This window comes from Sphaeramia orbicularis, chromosome 8, assembly GCF_902148855.1.
Source record: "Sphaeramia orbicularis chromosome 8, fSphaOr1.1, whole genome shotgun sequence".
Classification (NCBI taxonomy): Eukaryota; Metazoa; Chordata; class Actinopteri; order Kurtiformes; family Apogonidae; genus Sphaeramia; species Sphaeramia orbicularis.
The window spans coordinates 44,652,363-44,676,780 of NC_043964.1; the positions used below are offsets into that span (position 1 = coordinate 44,652,363).

General features: G+C 37.2%; 1 protein-coding gene across 3 annotated transcripts in view; it reads left to right on the plus strand.

Moving 5' to 3' along the window:
* The window catches only part of wizb (WIZ zinc finger b), a 28,059-nt gene extending 19,735 nt beyond the window's left edge, over window positions 1-8,324 (plus strand). For all 3 annotated transcript variants that reach the window (XM_030140202.1, XM_030140201.1, XM_030140203.1), the window contains exons 15-17: window positions 1,032-1,326; window positions 1,866-2,031; window positions 5,230-8,324. In XM_030140202.1, the coding sequence (XP_029996062.1) occupies window positions 1,032-1,326; window positions 1,866-2,031; window positions 5,230-5,581 (813 nt within the window). In that variant the 3' untranslated portion in view covers window positions 5,582-8,324. The remainder of the gene's footprint in view (window positions 1-1,031; window positions 1,327-1,865; window positions 2,032-5,229) is intronic.
* The last annotated feature ends 16,094 nt before the right edge of the window (window positions 8,325-24,418 follow it).

A 24,418-nucleotide genomic window follows, 5' to 3' on the forward strand; every position in this document is an offset into this window, starting at 1 on the left:
TTGATTTGTACCAGCAGAATTATATTATTCCTGTTTTTCTATATTCTATTGTCTCCAAAAATTGGGGGAAAAATGTTAAAAAAAATTCATAAATGCATTAATAGACATTTTGAGGGGTTTTCTTTCTTCCCATACTGAACCGAAAAAAAACGAACCGTGGCTTTGAAAACCGAAAACGTACTGAACCGAAAATTTTGTGTACTGTTACAGGCCTAATATATATATATATATATATATATATATATATATATATATATATATATATATATATATATACACACACACACACACACACACACACACACACACACACACACACATGTATGTATATATATATATATATATACATATGTTATACCTGATCTATGTCCATGTATATATACACCTGATCCATGTGACAGACATCTGCAGGCACCAGTATACATGTTCAACTGCATGTTTAACACATGAAGTCCGACATCAGTGCAACTGTTTACGTACTGTAATTAGCTGAATTATGTTGGCATGATGTGAAATCTTAATCAGTTAGGTTTTATATTATGTTTTACAGTCTGACTGAGTTGCCTGTTTGCCATGCTCTTCCATGTTCGTGTGATCGGCCCTTATCCATGGTCCTGAAACTTAATAGGGCCATCTCCCACATCGCAGATGTGGCCGTAGCAGAAAATTATACAATTGGACGTAATTAATGAATTATATTTGATGGCCTTTATGCTATGTTAGCTAACCCATTTCTCATTTCTAAGATAGCTAACACACTTCTCAAGTTAGTTTACTAGCATTTTATTTACTAGTATTGATTTGTTGTACAGACCAGCTGCATCTTCAACTGCTAACTTTGAGCAAGAAAGTGTTCTTCATAACTGCTCACTACAAAATTGAAATACTGAGGACGTCTTTTGGTAAATGATGCATTATGTATTATATGGCTTTACAACAACCCTGTTAGTTACATAGCTTCTGTATTAGTACATGGGGGCTCTTGTTAGATATAATGCTGATGACATGACTCATCTCTTTTTGTCTTTCAGAAGAGCATCTCTCCTCTGTCTATGTCAACGGATTCTGATCATATCCGCCCCATCTCATCACAGAAGGCCTCTTCCTCCTCCACCTCTCAATGGTCCTCCTCTTTGGCTGTCAGCCTGGTGCGACCGCTGAGCCGCGAGGTCGGCCATTGCTCTTCCAAGACTGTGGAGGGTGAAGCCGGTACCGCCCCTTTGCTCAGACCCAGCCACAACAGTCCCAGCCCCTCGCGGCTCTCTGGCAGCCTCCCCCTTCAAGCACAGGTGGCACGCAGTGAGCTTAACGTCCGCCTGCCCAGAGGTACGTCAGGTTACAGCATATGTTGTTTCTCCTGTGCTCAGGTACACTCAGGTTCCAGATCATGGGACTTCTATACATTTGTTTGTCGTTAATTAAATGTACTTTTTTTATGTATAGCCTGTTTGCTGTTTTTTTCTTTAAAGCAGGGTTAACAAGACATGAAGATATTTCTTGGCTCAAAAAATAAAAAATACTCAGACCAACGTATTTCATCAGGGGAAATAAATGAAGAGAGCCTTGGTACCAAGCTAGCATCTGTTTGCAGTGGCAGTAAATTGCCTTTTATCCTTCATGTTTTTTACATTGGAAGAGTGTTTTTATTTCTGCCAAGCTTTTACATTAGATGTGTAGATGAAATATGTATAAAATCAACCTTGAAAATACACAATCAAATAAGAGAAGAGACATTTGGTGCATGTTTACTATGTTGAGAAGAAAACTTCACTTTATTTGCTTTCAACAGAATAAATGTATCAAGTCTAAGAGCTCCAGAAATGTTTTGGTGCAGCTTCAACTTCCTTCTCCTCTTCTTGTCAAAGGTTTTGAGCGTCGACCTTTGAAGCATCCGTCTTATCCAGATGGAACAGAGCGGGAGAGTGGCCCCCCGAAGCCCCTGCGCACAGGCACAGTCCCTTCCCTGGTGCCCAAACCGCCCTCCTACCCACTGGTCAAACTGGTGGGAAAGTTCTACACCCTGAAGTGCCGGTGAGTCGCCCAAGGCCTGGGAGAAAAAGCTCAGCTCCTTTGGTGTTCATAGTTTTTGAGACACACATTAATATAACTGCCTGGCTAAGTTTTAAATAGTCCCTTAATCCCTAAACAGCAATCCCCACCCCCACCCACTGCTGAGCTGTACTCCACTTTTAGTTGTTAATGTACCACATTGAGAATAGTGAACCATTTTGGCTTTTCAGCTACATGAATGAGTGCTTAAGTTTAGTATTACTGCAATACAAACACAGATTCCTCCCTCGGGTTGCATCCACAGTGAATTTTATTTTATTGCTTCTGCCTCAGTTAGCATTGCAGATATTTTACTGCAGTGGTCAAAGAATAATTCAGATCTTTATTTAAATAAGTGAGAATACTTCACTAAAAGTTAAAGTTCAGCTTTGGCTCTGCCCTTTAGTAAAAGTGTTTAAGTAAAACACACTAAAATACATTTAAATGTGAAAACAAAGTGGTCCCTGTGTAGTCAAAGAGTTTTAATATTATAGTGATCTTTTTGGATTGTATACAATATGTTAAAATTCTGTCTTTTAACATACTGTATATATTTTCATGTACGATTGGTAGTATCTACAGCAGTGCATCGTGAGCTATAAGATGATTATATGTTTTCAACATTGTTGTCCTGTGATAAGTTACTAAACTTTTTTTCTTTTTTTTTCAGTTTAGTCTTATTTCTACACATGCAGAAGTCCTTAGGTTTATTTTGAGGAACTGGCTACTTTTGTTGAAGTTTATTTCTTGTTTTAGTTTTTCAGGCATAATGAGGAAAGGCTTGATTTGTGCATAAAAAAGGTGAATGAAATACTCAAATATGTGATCAAATATGATAAGTAGTTGTACAAGTGGAAGTATTTATTAAAGATTCCCATGTTGTGCAAATACATTGTATTTTTGTACACGATTAGGTTGTGTTGTGTTGTTCATTTCTGTTATTTGACTGTCTCTGTATCTTTATAGAGAGCCAACTTTTCATGAGGTCATAAACATAGGTCTCTTTTTCAGCTTTGTCACAATGTATTTTCCAGCAAATTCATGAGGGTTTTTAGTCTTTGGCTAAAAGGAACATGTCACCCTTGAGTTTATCAGACATTCAAAAACAATCTAAAGATAAGTGGTTTTCACTGGACAAGAAGAGGAAGAGGGATGAACTTTAATTAAAGCTGTGAAATATAGTGTAACAAAAAAGGACAATATCTACTCCTAGGAGTCCAAGGATAAAGTATCAGAAAATGGAAAAACTTGGGTTAAGTGCAAGTGCTGTAGCGTTATTCTGCATGTGACCACACTGAGCGTTGTTTTTATACCCCCGCCCACCCAGAGGATGTATACAGATATACCAGGAATTCCATCCTTCCTTCCATCCTTCTGAGATTTTTGTCCATCCCATTCCTATAACACTACTCACCTGATTCTTTTCATGTTTTCACACATGTTCTATACCACTAGGAGAGGTGCAGTGCACAATTTGATGACTGAATTTCAATTTTTAGATTGGATTCGTTTTTGAAAAGTTTGAAAGCTAACACTCAAAAAAAATGAATCCCTGGGCAGGTAGGGTATCAGTGAGCAGGAGGGACAAAGTATTGTTTGACCAGGTGGGGGTAGTAACCTCTGCCTACTTATACACTTTTTCTTTTTCTTTTTTTTAATCTTTTTTCTTTTTTTTTTTTTAATTCTCTTTTATTGAAAGAATTCAGATTTTTTTTCATACATTGAAAAAACAAACTATACACATCCAGAGAGTGGGTGTGAAAAAACAAAACAAAAACATTTACAGCAGCTCATCATGGTCCTGGCATACAGGATCTCAAGGTAAAGAATCAATGTATTAATAAAGATAAATAAAAACACAAAAACATATTTCCTTCAGAGGATTTTGGGTTCATATTCATGCATTCATCTCAGCAAAATCAGATCTCGAAGGCTTTATGTATCTCACCCATCCCTCCCAGTGTTGCACAAAAAAATCCATCTTCAAATTTACAGTGAAGGTTATTCTTTCCATCCTATAAATTCCCATGGTTATGTCTGTCCACTTATTTATTGTCGGTTCTTCTTGAGTCATCCATCATTTAGTTATTGCCTTTTTTCCTGCAGCTACTAATATGCTGAATAAGTATGTTTATGTTTTTGACCTGTGGCGAAATGTATCCCAAATACATGGTTTTGAAATCAAAAGGTAAGTAGGTATTAAGAATGATTTCTATGGCTTTATGTGTTTCTTTCCAATAGTGGTTAATTTTTGGGCATTCTCAGAATATGTGGAAATGATGTGCAGTGTGGCAGCTACAATTCCTCCAGCACTGTGAATTCCCATTTGTATAGTGTGACTTATGGCTAGGAGTAATAAAGAAACGAGTTACGTTTTTCCAACAGAATTCTTTCCATAAGTTAGACTTTGTACTTTTCCATTGAAATTGGCAGATGTTTTGCCATTCTTCGTCCGTTATTGTTAGGCCTCCCTCTTTCTCCCATTTATCTTTTATGTATCTTGTTGAGTGATTGTTAAAGTTATGGAGACTTTTGTAGAGTTGTGATATAATGTTTCTTTTCATATCTGATTTGTGTGCTTTTATGAATTGCTGGATGAAAGGTTTGCTGTCTTCTCTGATATTCTCCTTTTTGATGTTTTGGTTGTGATAGTTCCTAAATTGAAGATATCTATAGAAATCTTCTTTTTCCAAAGAGAACTTTTCTTTTAATATTTGAAAACTCATCATTTCATTTTTCTGTATGATACCACTTAATCCACAATTTAAATCTGGAGTCTAATTTATTTGGTAGAAAGTCAGAGTCATATTCGCACCAACTGAGAATTTAATATCGTTTTTTCTAATTTATATTCTTTTATTGTCCCTGTCCACATCTTTAAGACAGATTTTATCCATTGATTTTCTATTTTGTCTATGTAGTCCTTCAGGTTTTTATCAGGTAATAATGCCTGAATGGGGATGTCACATAGTATTTTACATTCGATGTATTTCCATTGTGCTTCATAGGATGGATTTACACCAACACAATAATGCTCTAAACCTGTGCTGAAACATAATATTTTTTTAGGGATGGTAGCCCCCATCCTCCATTTTCCTTTGGCAGTTGTAATGTTTTATATCGTATATGAGGTCTTTTTCCCTGCCATATGAACCATGCACTTTTTCATGTTCGCATCAGGTTCTGTGAGGTGGAGTTCCACGGTCCGCTTTCCGTGCAGGAGGACTGGATCAGACACCTCCAGCAGCACATCCTGAAGATGAACTACAATAAGCCTGCTGCGCCCAAAGCAGTGTCCGCAGACCCCCCTGCCTCAGCTGAAGACCCAGCCCCGGTCCAGGCCACCTCTGCTGCCCCAGCCTCCACCTCTACCTCCAGTACCACTTCTACGCCTCCCGCCCCCACTCCTACTACCCCTACTTCCACTCTCACCACGGCTCCCAACAGCCACTCCCCCGTGCCCCTGGCCAAGTGTGCTCCCACCAACACTGCCACAGAGATAGAGAATGTCTCGAGGAGCAGCCCGCCCTGACTCCAACTCCCATTCCCCCTCACCACCCAAGCGGTCTAAGCTCAACTCCTGCTGCTTTTTCTTATTTTGTTTCTCCTGCCTTTGCGATTTCTTTTTCATCCATCCATTCCTTTTTTTGTTGGCCTTCACAAAGTGTTGTTGAGGAGGAGTGTTTCCCCTCCAAAGAGCCCTCTGAGCCCCAAGCACCTTTGAAGCAGCTTTCCAGACTGTTACTAAGTCCTGTTACCATGGGAACGAAGCTCTCTGGCTTATCTGTGCACCGGGGATGGGTGATTGTGAGAACTATCCAAGGTTATGAGGAGAGATGAGCTAATGTTTTGTGTTTTTGCCTTGTTCATATTGAATGTCCAGTTGTTGACATGGACCTCTCCTCCCATTCAGGGGTTAAAACAGCCCTTATCAAACATAATCCTCCCTCTGCTTAGTATAGCTCTGCCCTCCCTTTTCCCCCTCAAAAGTGCGTTACTAACCTGCGAGACTTTGACCACTTCTACCAGCACTCCGGTAGCTCTGGTCTCAGCCTCTCAAGGTCCTGACTGAGATTAAAAGACACTCATAATCATACTAGTCTCATGGTTGAGACTTTAAACATGTGGTAACACTTTGTGTTAAAAATGGCACTTTTTAATGTTGACATCACTGAGCACTTACTTAAACACCCATTTATATGGGTGAAATTTGACTAATTGAGAATGGTTAAAGGAGCAAGAAGTGGAAGCACATCCAAAAAGGGAAGATCCCCAAGTTAACTTTAATGTGACACTGTCCCCAAATGATTAATTTTGCTTGAATGTAGCTTAAAGCACCTAATAAAACCTTATATGCACACTTTCATACACAATCAAACAAAAGGTATTAATCTTTTGACATCCACTGATTTCAGGGTCAGGGTTGGGAACGGATGAAGTGTAAGGGTGGTATGTGTGATATTTGAAAGGGAACATCTTCTAGTTTCAGTGTTTAATGTAGCTGAAACAATATCTGTTAAACATGACTGATACCTAACCCTAAACTGGGCCTCCAGTGACCCAGTGGATATTAAGAGGTTAATAAATCTTTGCTAGTTTTAGCTTACGTACTCTGCTGTTTTCAGCAGATAGAGCTGCTGTTTTGTAGAAGGTACAGTCGCTCTTTAATCTCCCTTTCTTTATTTGAGAACTGGGGCCATAGAAAATGTTCAAGGTTATGTATTTCACATGTTTAGATTTTCCACTCTGTGTTGCCATTTTTCTTCCTGCCTTTTTTTTCAGTGTAACCCAAATTATTATTTATTTATTGTTATGCATCTGAATGTGGTAAGCTAGATCGTTTTAAGGATAAAGTAGAACTTTGGAATGTTGGAAAATAGTTTTAACAGTGCACTTTTGTACTAGTGCACTGTGTGCGTGCATCTTAGTTTGTATGTTTGTGTACATACATGGCAAATGCTCATTTGTTTCCCATTTTGAAGAAAAGATGGAGGTAAAACTGCTCGATAGGAAGAAGTTTCCTTAGCTCAGAGTGTTGGAGCTTGTCTGTATTTAGTCTGATCAGGACTTATATGCATCCATCGTCGTGGTAGGATGTGCCAAAGAGTCTGTTTACTTCCGTGTCTTGCCTCCGTAAAAGCTGTTTACATTGGACCTGATGGTGGAGGAAACTCTCCACACTGAACAATGGACAAACAGTGAAACCAGCGGCGATCTGTACCGTGGAGAATGAAAAGAACTGCTGGAGTGGCTTCACGGGACTTCATGTCATTACTGTAGGCTTAGATTATTCCAATTGAACATGAACACAAACCAAACTTCAAGCAGAGCTCCTTGAGAAACATCAGCCCCTCAGTCCAAACACAGAAACATGTGACCTCGGGTGTACGAGAGGAGCGATCGGCGCCAGGCTCCTGAGGTTGGAGTCTGTCTCTTTCTACGTTGCTTCAGAGTGTGTTCATATCAAAACTTGAGCTGAAGCAATAACTCAAGGGTCCATATAGGCGGATGACCTTTTAAACTCTGTTCCAGTGTTGCCCATGTTTGAGACATGACTGTTCAATCCAAACAATACCCCAACCCCTTTTATGGAGTATAGATACATACTATATAACTACATGTACTTAAGAAACTGTTGATGCTAGTAGAGCTATCAGCAGTTCTATTAGCAAGGTAGTTAAAAAAAAAAAGTGATCTTAATTCCTCTATCGTGATTTGATTTCAACCTTTGATGCTATGTATTTTTTATTGCTCTGTGCATTTCTGTATTTGCAGTCCTGCAAGGTGAAACTTAGAGTATTTTTTATTTTTATCTGTTAGTCTCTCCAAGCTGAAACTCTGGTGCTGGTGAGAGTACAGCAGGTTGGAATCTGGCAAGTTGGTGAGTGACTAAATGCGAGACAAACATTTCATTGTGATTGTCACGTCCTGGTATCAAGGGACTCTAATAAACCAGGCCTTAAAGGGGACCACTTTGCACGGTGAGACATGATCCTCTCTCGGCATTCACTAAGTTAAACAGAGCCTGTTGCAGGTCTGTGGCTGCACAGACACCAGTGCATTAGAGGTCTCCCTTTTAAGATGACCTGAAATAGCCTCAGCCAGTGTAACTGGCTAGTATGCGTGTGTGAGTGTATGGGTATATAAAAAGATGCTGAGATGACAATGACTAAGAAGAAAAAGATGCTGTTGAGGAAATAACTGTGCTGTACACAAAAGGTTAAGTTTCAAGTGAATCAACTCCAGAACAAACAATAAATGTGATTTCAATTTCACACGTTGCATCTGCTTTTATTGCAGCACAACAGCACATCACCTTACTTTGCATTCCTGAGTTGTGATGAGTTTGTCCACTAGAGGGAGGTACAATACAAGTTTGTAACAGTTTGGTGGCCAATTAGCGCAGAAAATAACAAGTGATGTAAGAATTTTGTTGACCATACCATGGAAATGGACTGACCTAACCGCACCACATAAATGTACAAAACAAAACAGTTCACATAACTGAGAACAGTCATTTAGAGCAAAATGAAATAAATGCAGAATTTCATGCTGGACCTTGATAACAGCAGTCGGTGATAATCACACCACAAGAGCTATTTAGATGCTTCTCTGTAGCATTAAATAATATTACATTTTTGGGGGGAAACGTTGATGAGAATAGTTGAGGACAGTCTTTTCCAAACTTGGGGTCAGGATCCTTTTTTATTTTAATGAGTTGCAAACAAGAAGTAAAATGCATAAAAGTGCTTTGATATGTGATTTAATTTTTATAATTCCAGTTTTGCAATGTAACCTAGTATGGTCATATATAAAGTACATATTTGATTTCTACCAAAATAACTCCATTTGATGCCACATCATTCTTCACTTCTACTCCATTACTCAGAGGGAAATGTTTTTACTCTACTACATTTATTTGACAGTTACTTCATTTTTTTTATTTATTTTTTTGCATATGCGTACAAAAAATCTATGACTTTACACAGTACAATTATTACTAATCTACCCAGTAGTTTACAAATGATCTCAAATTGACTATATTAATGAAATACATTGAAATACCCTTTCATGTGTTTGATAGTGTTAACTACATAAATATAATATTCCACAATATTGTGACACATTGAAAATAAAAAAACATACTTCTTCAAATGATGCTACTAGTTACATTTCACAGAAAATACTTAAGTAATACTGAAGTAGCAGTTTTTGTTGTGCATTTGATTCTAGGAAACCCCTGTGTTTGGAAACAATAACATCTAAATAAATACTCTGCAAAATATACAGGGTTAAAAGTTCATTATCTAATTAAGTAATTGCAGAATTGCAATTTTCAAAATATTTTATTAGTATGTAATCACCTGAGAATAAGTCATTTGTTAACTTTATATATATATTCAGGGAGGGGAAGCCAAATTTACAATATTTTGAGGCTAATAACTGCCTTCACACGCTTCCTGAAACTTGCGCAAGTGTTCCTCAAATATTCGGGTGACAACTTCTCCCAGTCTTCTTTAATAGTATCTTCCAGACTTTCTCGTAAGAGTTTTGCTCATAGTCATTCTCTTCTTTACATTATAAACAGTCTTTATGGACACTCCAACTATTTTTGAAATCTCCTTTGGTGTGACGAGTGCATTCAGCAAATCACACACTCTTTGATGTTTGCTTTCCTGATTACTCATATGGGCAAAAGTTTCTGAAAAGGTATGGATAATAGTGTTAGGTATGATTATGACATCAATATATGTTTGGTTTCAAAACAATTGACGTAGTGCCTGCTGAGAAAAAACAACTAAATGTTCATTGTAAATTTTGCTTCCCCACCCTGTATGTGTGTATATACACTGAATAAAAATATAAACCCACCACTTTTGTTTTTGCTCCCATTTTTCATGAGCTGAACTCAAAGATCTAAAACTTTTTCTATGTACACAAAAGGCCTATTTCTCTCAAATATTGTTCATAAATTTGTCTAAATCTGTGTTAGTGAGCACTTCTCCTTTGTCCTTTGCTAAGATAATCCATCCACCTCACAGGTGTGGCATTTCAAGATACTGATTAGACAGCAGGATTATTGCACAGGTGTGACTTAGGCTGGCCACAATAAAGGGCCAATCTAAAATGTGCAGTTTTACTGTATTGGGTGGTCCAGGGGGGTCAGAAAACCAGTCAGTATTTGGTGTGACCACCATTTTCCTCGCACAGTCTTCTTCATGAATTCTCTGAAACAGCTTTGGAGATGGCTTATGGTTGAGAAATGAACATTCAATTCACAGGCAAAAGCTCTGGTAGAGATTCCTGAAGTCAGCATGCCAATTGTATATTCCCTCAAAACTTGTGACATCTGTGGTATTGTGCTGTGTGATAAAACTGCACATTTTGGAGTGGCCTTTTATTGTGGCCAGCCTAAGGCACACCTGTGCAAAAATCATGCTGTCTAATCAGCATCTTGATATGCCACACCTGTGAGGTGGATGGATTATCTCAGCAAAGAAGAAGTGTTCACTAACACAAATTTAGACAGATTTGTGAACAATATTTGAGAGAAATAAACCTTGTGTGTACACAGTAAAAGTTTTAGATCTTTGAGTTCAGCTCATGAAAAATGGGAGCAAAAACAAAAGTGGTGCGTTTATATTTTTGTTCAGTGTATATACATATGTGTATATATATATATATATGTATATATATATATATATATATATATATATATATATATATAGATAGATAGATAGATAGATAGAGGATAGATATATAGATATAGATATAGATATAGATATATAGATATAGATATAGATATATAGATATAGATATATTAGATTTAGATTTAATTTATTGGTCCCCGTGGGGAAATTCGTCTTCACTGACTGAAACATTACAAGAAAAAGACATTACATAACATACAAGAAAAAGATAACATAGCATTACAAGAAAAAGACAGCAACATTATATGACACAGACAACAAGACAATAGTAGGGGCAGACATAACAAAAAGAGACATTGATGGAGTGACAGGTAGCAGCCTGGTCAGCCTGTCAGTGGGGCCTAGTGTTTAGGGCGGCTATGGCTGCGAGGATCAGGCTTTTCCCAAGACGGGCCCTCCTGAATTTTAATGTCCTGTACCTGCATCCTGAGGGTAGTGGGATGAAGTAGCGGTGTAATGGGTGCGTGATGTCCTGGACTATTGTGTTTGCCATACAGGTGATGGATCTGTTATTTAGTTCTGTGAGATTGGGTGTGGGGAGGCCGATGATTTTAGCAGCTGTATTTGTGATGCGTGTGAATTTTTTTCATTTCATTTCATTTATTAAGATCCCCATTAGCAACTGATGATTCAGTTGCTATTCTTCCTGGGGTCTCCTCTACATTACATTACAATTTTAAATTTTAACAATCTTACACCATTCACACCCACACACACACACAAACAAACAGGACATATACAACAGCCCAATGCAATTAAAATAAACAAACAAAATAAGTACTATACATTCGTACTTCTTCACCAAATAATAGCTGTCTGATACAAATGAGACAAACAAAATAAATACTATACATTTATACTCCTACACGAAACAATAGCTTTCTGATACAAATCATGAAACATCTTTCAATATTAGCAATACTCATTCCATTTCATGCCTGTTGTGTAAACAAAAAAAGTTTTACTTTCTTTTGAAAACATTTCCTATTATTTTCTGATAACAAAAACCCTGGCAATCCATTCCATGCAACCATTGCTCGATAAAAAACAGTTCTCTGTAACTGATTTGTTCTGCCTAAAGGCAGAGCACACCGTGTTTCAGTAGTTTGTCTTGTGCAATAATTATGTTGATCAGCAAAAAATGACAGTTTTCTATGAATAATTTCTGGAGTTTGTGTTGCGATAATGTTACAAATAAATGATAAAGAATATTTCAATCTAGATTTTACAGTTAACCATGTCAAACTGTTGTGTATTGTGGTTATATTAGTTCTGTATGGGCAACCCAAAACAATTCGTGCCGCTTTATTCTGTGCGACTTGCAATTTGTGTAAATTATTTTCATTAGTATTTGACCAAACAACTGAGGCATAATCCACATGAGATAGTACTAATGACTGAACTAATAGCTTGGTCAACCATTGAGGAATACATTTCTTACAGTGTTTTATTATTCCTATACTCCGACCCATTTTTTGCAATATATTATTTATTTGACCATTCCACGACAATGTACCATCCATCCATCCATCCATCCATCCATCCATCAATTTGGCTCTGTTAGTGACGGAAAGCATGGTGTAAAAACATGTGGAGCAGTACAGGAGGATGGGTTGGATGATACTTTTGTAAAGTAACAACAGGAGGTGGGGTGCAACATGTAATCCTTTAAGTTTGCGGATGGCTGACAGTCTTTGTTGGCTCCTTTTTTGAATGTCCGTTTGTATATATATATATATATATATATATATATATATATATATATATATATATATATATATATATATATATATATATACATATATATATATATATATATATATATATATATATATATATGTGTGTGTGTGTGTGTGTGTGTGTGTACATATAGGTTATATTTGAACTCATCTCACTCAGGAAGCTACTAGGTTGTGCCAAACACAGGAACTAGAAGATATCTTATTTGAAATGAATCATGGTCCCACACTTTTTTGTGTTATGTCCCTAATCCCAACCCTGAATTTGAATGCAGATTACATTAAAAAGGTAAAATGAATGAGTGTGAACCAGACTTCTTATCCTCTCAACAAATAATACAAAATTGACTCTAACAAAGACTTTTGTTTCCATGTTTTTAGCAGCCACTTTAGAGGAGGGTGAGGTGAAGGTCATTCATGTCATTGTAATTTTCAACATCACCACTAGATGTCACTGAATCTCACACTGAACATTTTAACTAGAAAACCAGCAAGATGCTCTAAAAAATAATATCTCTAACATTTTCACATCACTTCATCCATTAAATTAAATTACATAAACCATCAAAAGTGCTAAAAGTGTACCCTGAGGTATACCTGTGTTTAGAGAAGTCATCACTGACATAATTCTTTACACACATGAAGTTTGTGATTTCTACTCTCAATCAGTGCAGAACAAACAGCTCTACGATAGCTTCCTGCTTTCAAAGACGGACATTTATCTGATGTTCAAGGGTGTTTTTGTCACTAATGAGGACTTAACAAATCCTTCTGCTTAGACACAGATCGGTTCCTTATGTGTAACTGCATTTCATGTCAACCATGGTGCAGGCAAAGTTGACCTGAAAGTTAAAAGATCCAGTGTGTAGGATTTAGGCGAACGTCGGATGATGTAATCGCAGAAGTGGAAAATGTCATTGATAACTATGCTTACAGTAACGTGTAATCAGGCAAAATCAAATTAAGAACTGTTGTGTTTTTGCCTCCTTAGAATGAGCCTGCAGATGGAGGAGTCTCTGAATGCTCTTCCTCCTTTTACAGTTCATAGAATCCATCTTTAAGGTAGCATGCATGCCCTGTTAACTACAAAGCCCAAGATGGAAAAAAAAAACACTGACTTTTGTGTTTTATTACAGCTACCCTTAGGGAGTGTGGTTGAAGGGCATTCAGTTGATTCAGATAGACAAATTCACCACAAGATGCAATTAAATGTTACACACAGAACCTTTACTGCGTGAGAATAAATGTTCTTTCCCTGACAGACTTTAGGGACTTTAACGATATGTATGTACTCTCCAGTTCTTATTTCTCTGACTCACATTTAGGTACAAGATTCTGATCATTAACGGTGGTCTGCTCAGTATTTTAAGCTTGAAAACAAATGTCCATAATTTATATGTAAATTATATTCTTATAAATATAAATTATATTTAGAATGTATAAGATGTCTTTGCCAGGGCTCTATTTATTTGTCAGTGGACAACAATGATATGGTCTTTCTTTTCATTTCAGAATTTGTGTGTGCACATGATTCCTGTGACTCCCTGGGAAACCAGCGGGCTCCTGAAATGCCTCAAACCCATTGTTTTACTTAAACGTGATGCTCTTATGTTCCTTTTAGTGGACAAAGCTGTGTTGAGTTCCTGCAAATATCTGTGTCACATTCAATTCCTGCTGTGATGGGTAGAAACAACAGTACTGGACACTTCATGAGAACTGAGTTCAAGACCTGAACTGGAGACACACTGGGTTTACTGATGCAGCATTCATGTACTAAATCTAACTGTTGCCTCTGGGACAAATTCCTCAAAAAATAAATAACTCAGTTCATTCACAACAGTAGCCATAACACAATCCTGTCCTAACACATATATGCAATTATATGTAAAATTTTAACTGAACATCATGTGGACAGTATTTCTGTGGTTATCTCTTTTTAATTTGGCTCTACTGCTGCTTAAGGGAATGAAGTGACAGCACCTGCATCAGTGTCCAAAACAGCTCCCATCAGATGGATTCCTTGGGGAGAAAAGCCCTGGAACAGTTTCATACTCAAATAAAAAGGGGTCATTCTTCACACTGTCATTTTTTGTTTAGTTTGGACTTAAACAAGAAGAGGAAAAATCACACCATGCTATTGATGCTGTAGATGTTGCAACATCGGTCTGACCGCCTGCCAATACACAAACACCTTAGTATGTGAATGTGAAGTGGAATAATAATAAAGTAACTAAAAGTAAAAAGAGGAGGCACACATGTGACCTGAAGTAGCTCTTTTGGATTCTAATACAAAGACACAGTTCTAAGTTTTCAGAATTGTGTTAAAGTGGAATGTGAAGACACGTTTTAGCCACCCATTAATCTGCTGATCTTCTGCGTCAGTGTAAACATTCAGAAATAGCACCAACATAATGCATAAACAACATACTCCCTAAAGTACAGGGAGCAGCCACTGTTTAAGGAAATTTTTATCACTTCATCCTTAATTCTTCAAGGTCACCAGTTGACGGCTGCAGACATTTTCTAAATTTTTTCAGTGGGAAAAATATGATTCAGAACATGAACTTGAATATGAAAGTGAGGAATCTGTAAACCAAAAGATGCATCAAGTGTTTATCAGAAGATGTTCCACTGGAAATGGAGGAGGTGGATGTCCCAAAAGTGTGACAGTAACTTGCTCCAGTTGTTTCCTGAAAATCCACAGTCTTTTATCACATAACCTGCAGGCAGCTTGGATTATCACATATTACCTTGGATGTGCAAAGCATGTCAGGCCGGTTGGCCTGGCATCTGAGTGGTACAGTGGTACATCTGAGTGGTTGTTGTTTCCTTGTGACTGTTATGTGTTTTATTCATCAGTTAACACAATCTGTCATATTACTAGGCATGCTTTTACCCTATATCGGAATATCTGGGAGGATAAGTCAACTGAGTCAAATGTTAGCTATGTCAGAATTAACTTAACATTCTGGTATGAGTGAATTTTCATCTACAACAATTAGCATCACTGTAACTGGTACTGCTTCTGATTAATATATGTCTGAACAACATAAAAAAAGAGAATTTTGCTCTTGCCTGCAGAGAATTTTAAGATGTAAGGACTTGGGAAAAAAAAATATAGAAAAATTCTATGAAGTCTTACCTTGCTCCACTTTAAATTGGATAATAATTGTTGAAAAAATTAGTGTTTTACATATATTTTTCTTAGGATAATACTGAACGTTTACAAAATTGTCCCAAATTTCACACTTTTCCAGTGATGGCTCTCATTGATTTTGGAGGCTAGAAACACAGCACAGTAATCACCTGGTTGGTCAAATAAAGGTGTCAATTGAAAGATCAGAGTTTCATGCTGTTTTTCCAAGCACAGTGTGGCTCGTGGCCGCTGACTAACTGATGTTTTCTTTAGATAAGTGGAAAATAATGCACATGTGATGCAAAATACAATATATTGCAACAGTGGACTTAAAGAAGAAGCAGTTGGTGTAATAATAATAATAATAATAATAATAATAATAATAATAATAATAATGGATTAGATTTATACAGCACTTTTCTATGAACGCATACCCAAAACGCGTACAGAAGATCCATTATTCATTCACTCTCACTTTCTCCCTCTGGTGGTGGTAAACTACATTGTAGCCACAGCTTCCCTGGGGCAGACTGACAGAAGTGTGGCTGCCAATCCATGTCCGACCACCACCAAACATTCATGGTGTGGATTAATTATTTCACTGGAGTAGATTTATTGGACCTTTGACCAAATTATAGCATTGTTTCTGTCAGACTTCTGTGTTTTTTAGTGAACTATTAGCTTCATTGGTTAGTTGTATTTGTTTGTTTGTCGGTAGTCTGCAAACAAATATTTATATACTTATATATACTTATATATACTTAAATACTGTTGCTATGCTTGAATGATGAAGTGGCATACATTGTTGAACTCTCAAGAAATTAAGCTTTTCAATTATGTATAATATGTGTGATTACTCAAAATCAGTGTAGTTTAAAAGAGAAATTCAATTATCTTTAGGCAATGGCTACTGCCACAGTTCTGTGACACAAAATATCAGTTTGTCTATTGCCACAGAACCAATCAAATGTTGGCATTTGTACTTTGACAATAAGCAGCAACAACATTTTATTGCCATAGACCCAATCATGGATACTGTTACATGAACTCATTAGCCTCTTGTTACCACAGTACTGTGGTGATATATGGCGCGTACACCCTGTACACACAACAAGGAAATTATGTCAATCCGCAAAAGTTTAATATCATTTTGGCCTTTTGTCCACATGACACCAGCGTTGTTGGTGCCCTGAAACAGTATTTTTGAAGAATAGGTCAAATCTCCATGCCACCCTTGCATTGTCGTATGGATAGGCAAAACATCACTTTTTGAAAACGATGATATCATAGTAACACCAGAGAAAGAAAAACCTCAAGCGTAACCTTATGTCGTGTATCCTGCAATGCAGTCTGTGTTTGTGTACAGTGCCACATATAGGGTATTACATCATTTTAACCCAGTTTTCCAGTTTCCACCTGGATGCAGATATTTCCTGAAACAATACATGTATGGACATGCAACTTTTAGAATCCGCAAAAGAAAAATACCATGAGCATTGTCATCTGGGCATAGCCTCGGGTAACTGGTACCCTAGCCTTTTCCTGTAACCAGGCACATTGCATGTGCAATGCTAATTGCCATCAGTACTGTGGCAGCATTTTAATGTGGAAAAGGTTTTTCCATTTCCTCGATGATATGCGTCCCAAAATCCAAAAATATGCATTAAATACATTTATGGGTGCACACCTTGTGACATTCCAAGATATGGAATTAACAATTCCTGCAGGATATTTATATTGATCATTACCTGAAGTCTCATCTGCTGTTTAACAGTTTTAACAGTGGGTAATGACACAGAGAACAAAACACTGTCACCAAAATGAGAATTAGTAATGTCATAAAAACATAGAAATCTTTGCAGTTCAATAATGGTCCAGGAAAAACTGGATTAGAGGCAATAAAGGTCCTCCAAAGGTCAGTCAGCTCTGATTATTCATTCTGTCCTTTTTTGGTTTGAGAGTGAAGGATAATCCGACCGTTAAAATTTTTTCTGTTTGCACGCAAACCAGTGATCAAAATCCAGGGGATTAAGTATCTGGTCTGTGAGACCCAAATATTTAATACATTAATCAGTATCAAGATACACTCTGGACCTCTTTCAATCTTGATCCTTACACATTTGTTTCAAATCTTCACAGAGGCTAATTCAGAGGGGAACTGAGGCTGGAAACAGGAAAGGTTCATTTCTGCCTTTGGAGATTAGATCCTCACATTCCCTGAAGCGCAACATAAGAGACACAGCTAGACCCATTGTTTGGTAAATTACACACAACCCAAAAATACTCCCAAACTTAATCAAATTGAGTTTTTCTGACACTTTTGTTAAAAATATTTCACAGTAAACAAATAAAATCAGAACAATAGTTATGAAATGTCACCTAAAGCTCGTAACAGGTTCCTATTATATTAATTCTTAGTCTCTGAAAACACAGAAGACATAAATCCGCACTTGTTTTAGAAAATGTGTCCCTTTTGTTGAGAATCGGTTAATTTTATGTGTCTGTTAAATTCTCACCCATGAAGCTATGAGCAGCAAATCAACAAATGAATGTAACAGCCAGTGATGAATGGAAGGTGTTGTTGAGTGGCTGTTTAGACCACCCTGAATGTCTACTGGACTTAAAGTTTTATGTATCAAGTCAGAACACACACTGGATTCCAACATGAGTTCAGCTCCAACAAAGAAAACATAGTTTCCTACATTGGGGAAATCCTTCCCAGTGAAACCCACGGCATCCTTCATTTATCAGATGTATTTCACTGCACGGTTTGAGTAACTCATAAAGACCTAACCATCTGCTGCTGATTAAAAGCATCTACTGATATAAAATGTTTAATAAATATTGACTCACTAATCCTATCAATACCTGTAAATAATTGAGATAAAATTTAGTTCCTTAGCTTTTCACTGGTATTGGATATAACCCATTTGGATGTTCAGGGCTCCATAGTGAACACTGAAACACCATCGTCTTCTACAACATTGATCAATCATCAATAACTCCCATGTAGTTTGACAGTTGACAGTGGATGGAGACACTTGTTTTTATGTTCAATTAATGCTATTTTGAGAAAAGGTAGTTTTTTCCTTTTTTTTTTTTTTTTTGAATTTGACCAAATAACCATTAAATTTACTCTGAGCTTTTATGAACATCTACATGGTCAGTAAATACATTATAGGATAATACTTGATTTTCACCTAAAAATGCAAAATGCAAAATGCAGATGATAATGTTATGATAAATGGTGATAGATAGCTTGTGAAAGACAAAAAAAAATCACTGACAAATAGTCATGGGTCTTACACATGGGTTAACACATTTATCATTACCACCCCACCCCCCACCCCCCTTGAGCAGAGGCTTTCTAACGTTCATTGCACCACTAACTGATTTGATTCTTATTGTTTAACTACCCATGGAAAAAAATAAAATCTGGACTGAAGTTTAGTCTGTTGTGTTATTATGTAACATTGCAACACTGAATTCATCAATACAACCCATGAAGTTTGACAAATGATAGTGGTAAATGATTCTTTTAATGTTCAGTTAATGATATGTTTTCCTGAAAAAGTTACTTTTACTTCAACGTTCTATATTTTTATATAATAGCCTTTGAATTTCCTCTGAGCTTTTACGAACATCAACACGATCAGTAAATTAAATATAGGAAAATACCTGATATTTGCTGAAAAATGCAAAATGCTGAGGGTAATGTTATTCCATCAGTTAAATGTGTTACATCTGAAGAAAAATTAAATTGGCAGTCACCACAAAAATAGATCTAGGTTTGCTCTAGGTTCTTTTCTCTCTTCACTTACTGTAAAGTAATTTTCAGCATCTAATGTCTGGATACCAAAGTCTTGTGTCAACGTTTTGAAAATAGACTTAGAGGAAAGATAAGGTTATAATTCACTAGAATTCGCAACGACCTCACATTAAGTGAAGCTATTTGCAGTGAACTATAACTAGACCAACGGACACCATATCTATTTTTAGTCTTTGCCCGGTGCTCAGGCCTGGTCCATCACCATCTGATTTAACAGAGTCAGAGGATATGGAGACACTGAATAGAGTCTGGCAGCGATCCCTGTGATGCCTTCAGGATATCAGTCATCATTAGGAGCTGTGTGAGGCACTGCCAGCAGATTTCTAGACATGACTCGTCTGGCCTGATCTACTAAAGACTGACAGCTCCTTCAGGTCACAGAGAAAAAACAAAAACAGAAAAAAGAAAATACCCTCCCATCTCCCACATTCGCATTTATCTGACAGTTCATGAGAGCTGATATGATAAAAGATATTCATTTGCGTTTGGGAACTGAATTAAAGAAGTTAACTTCTTAGTAGAGCCATCTGTCTGTTAGCTTAACTCATTTCCAAGATAAGTTTTGCTTTTGGGAAATATTTTACACAAGTTCATTTTTCGTACAGCAAGCTACCTGGCTGGGTTTCTGGGGAAAAAGTTTCAAAACTGATAGCTCAAGTTTATGGTTAATGGTCCTTCTCAATACTAATTTATGCATGTTGCATATTTATCCAGAAGGATTTTATTTTAGCATTTCTGAGCGTAAACGTTCCATACTCCATATTTGTCTCCTAAGCTAAACAATGCATGGTAATCTGCAGACTACCACAATAGCTGAATTTTTAAATTTTCTTCTTTTGGAAAATCAATGTTACACCACTTGACAAATTTTGTAATATATTTTCTATACCTCTATATAGTGAAACAGTGAAATATTCATTCATTCATTCATAATTCTTATTTAAACTTGGAGATATATTGAGGAAGCAATCTCAGTTACAATATAGCCGAGACAAATATTTGAAATATACAATGGACATATCACAAATACCAAAAAGTAAAAGTGACGACGACGAAGACAAATTAAAAACAGAGAAGTCTACTTAAAAACAGGAGCAGCTGGAGGTACAAAAAGAAGGAATAATGGTTTTAAAATACAAAATATTTGAAATATACAATGCACATATCAGAAGTACCAAAAAGTGACAAAGATGAACCATAAACAAAGACATCTACTTCAAAACAGGAGCAGCTGGAAGTAAAATAAGAAGTGATTAAGGATTTAAATTGTCCTAATGATAAAAGTGTGATAAGATGGTTGGGGCGGAGTAGGCCCCTTTTTCAGGAGTTTCATGCCCAACCCGGCCCACTTTTTCCATGGAGGAGGAATTTGAATAAATGAAACAGCAGCTAGCTCTTACAATGACTTTTTATTGGCTATAAGCTGAGGTATATGTCAGTTAGTTAACAGATAACCCTTCACTTTAACAATATGTTTAATTCAAATTTAAATCAGATAAAGATTTATAGGGTAAAAAATCTGATAAAGATGAAAACGTGTTTGCCTTTGATCAGGAGCAATAAGTTGAAATTAAAATAATTTAAAATTGCATTTTTCTTCCCAACAGAGGTGCTCTATTGTTAGGTAGTGGCAGATTCAGAAAAAATGAGGGGGGGTATATGTACATACATATATGACATCCTTCTGTAAATTGTGAAAGGACTGCTTGCTTTGTTTACAGAACATACTGTGCACTACAGTCATATTTCACAACACAATATACACTTTAATCTTAATTAACCCTGAAGCTTAAATATAAACATCAGAGCACGAAAAGTACCAAGACAATCAGATAGGTCAGCCTTTGGCCGTCTGAGATTTAGCACAACAGGTAGCAGATTCAGACAGCAAAATGAAAGACTGGGGTTTGAATCCCAGCAATTTTTTCTTCAGATTTTCCAACAGGGGGGGCGGCACCAGCAAATCTGCCGGGTTTACACTAAACTCTTCACTAGCTTCATTGTCTTTAACCTGGCCTTTTCGGCTCCACCTGGCTTCTTCCTGGCCTCCGTCACCACCGACTGACTTGTGCTACTGCTCCAGAAAAGACGACTCGTGGGCCAAACCAACTTAAACATTTGGGAAGGAAGAATTCCCTTAGATGGTAGAACCCATCAAATCTACTGTGATGTAGGGGCTGCACTGTAAAATGAATGGAGAATGAATGCATAATTGAATGGAGAATGAATGCAGGAAGAAGATTAGAGAAGTGACAGATAAGTGTCAAAATTAATTTTCCCACCCAACCAGCCCAAAGTCCATATTGATATGAGCCTGCCCATCGGGAATCCTACCGACTCTCCCAATTAGCCACTCTACCATTGGATGGTTTTGGCGAGTGTTCCAGGTTTCAGGTGCACAGTAAGAAAAATTGGACTATCCCAGTTCAGTACGTACTAAAGGAACCTGCAGTGAGCCAGTCCTTTGAGCCAGTGTGATATCGACTTGCATTAAAAGATACTAAAGAATTAGTATAAGATGATGAAAGACCAGTGAGGGCTTTAAAAACAAATAAGATCCAATGTCTATCACGCCTGTTGGATAGAGAGGGCCATTCAATTTTAGAGTGCAGGTCACAATGGTGAATATTGTAACTGTCATTTGTAATAAATCTCAGGGCTGAATGATAAACAGCTGGTACATGCCTGTATAAAATGTCTTAATAACCCCCCCCCCCCCCCCCCCCCCCCCCCTTTTTTTTTTTTTGGTGCTGAGTGTCTTCTTTTTAATTTTATTTCCTTTCTTTCTTTATGTATTTTTGTCCAAATGTAATAAGGAGACAATAAAATGAACTACCTGTTAGCTCACTCACAAAATACGTAGCCTGCTTGGCTAACTCTGTCCATATTTAGCTAATATTAGCTGCTGGTTCCAACTTTTAATTTGCCTAACACATGCTGTATCTAGTCCTCATAAAGAAAATGGATTTTCCACAATGTCTTTTTCTGACAGCATGTGGGAATAAACCATACTCATACTCAGTGTCAGACTGTAAGTTGTTATCTATGAATTTATAGCATACACAGCCTCCTCTGCCTGGTGTCAGGGCAACTGTTTATTCTGGCCCTGATGCTGTGTCTGACTGCTGCTGAAAACACCACTTTTGCTCATGGAGAAACACACTACTGTGAAATGTTTGTCTTTTACAGCCCTTGGGAGTAGATGTGTTTATAATGGAAATTTTGGAGTCCTAAACAGGCTCGACTAAGAAAACAGACGGGCCAAGCTCCCCTCACGTTGTCCGGATTTTCATGTATACAAAGCAGGATGCAATTTGTTCTGCAGCCAGGGACAGTGCAGGTACTGTGGTTTTGTTGCAGCTTCCCAGGAGACACAGACGGAAATTGCTTTTAAAATCAAAACTTTGAGAAACTACTGACATTTGACAATGAACTTCCGATGAATAGTGAAACAGAATAAATCAAATTCGCTAGCATAGATTAGTCTCTCTCTCACACACACACACACACACACACGCACACACACACACACACACAGTTTTGAAGTGTTAATGGGGTAAAATAACTGACGATTTAATATTATAAATGAATTCTAAATACAGATTATGTAATTATTGTTGCTAGCATGGGATAATTGGCTCATTAGCACAATTTCAATATTAGCTGTTTTAGTCATATATATTCACACTATGTCATTTCATTCTAATACAATAGCCACAATGTCAAGCATTAACATTAGGGCTATCACATTACATAAAATTATGGATTTCTATGAATTTGAACATTATTGGAAACATTTGATGTACAGAGGTGAAGTGCCAGCTCTTGCCCATTGCCTCATGAGACCTAACTTTGGAAAAAAGATGAACAGCAGTCAATGGCAACAGACAAGTAATGTTTTGAGAATTTTAGGATTGTGCCACCGTTTACAGCTTGTGATAAAGACTGTGTACAATACATGTCATCAACACCAAACTGGCTATTACATCTGCAGAGTTCACATATTTCTTCAATAGCTAGGTGAAACAGTAAGAGCTGAGGTGAAAATCACTATAAGTCTGGTTCTGTTGAAGCTGCTGTGAAGGGACTGTGGAGACAGAAAATCACAATGACATATCCACAACTTTCAGGTGTGTTGTCTTTGTATTCCAAGCCTGATACTTCAACAGTTTAACAATCTCTGACTTTTTTTGCTTGTATAATTATTCCTCAAACTGAAACATGTCTTGATGCATAATTCACATGTGATCATAAAATCACTTCTCTCTCTCTGTTGACTGTAAGTTTTTTTTTCCAAAATGGTGCACAACTTGAATGGATCTATCTCCACCTCTCCATAATGTAACAACACTATCAACTTATTTTGCAACATAAGACTAGTCATTTTGGATATTTTACAATATAAACTGGACCAACTACAACTTTAAATTGGTAGAGAGAAAGTCATGTTGTCAGATCTCTCATTTGTAGCCTCTTACAGGCTCAAGGCAGTACATGAAATAAATGACATTCCCCTTTACTAAAGGTCAGTGGGTTGGAACCCGGTTACTGTGGTAACAACTACCATCTGGAGAAGTGAATGCTGATCACCTATTAAGATGCAAAATGTGCAATATCTAGAGGAGGGTGACAGAGGAAATGCATTAGCATCTCACCGTCTGCTTTTTAATGGCTCTGCTAATGTCGTTTGTTCCTCAGAAGCATTTGTGAGACTTTCTCATAAGTCTCTGAGTCACTGTACGGCCCTAACTTCCATTTTAATGCTGGGTTAGTCAGCTAGACACAGCTGATTTATGTCACCTCCCAAGCACCAAGTGACAGGTTTTTGGATTAGTAACTGGAAGGAGGAAATCATGTCCTCAGCTGCATTTTTGCTCAGCTACACTTGCAGAGCTATTATGTACTCTTTTACTGCTTTGTCTGCCTTCGCCAGTTGGCTGTCCTAATAACTTAA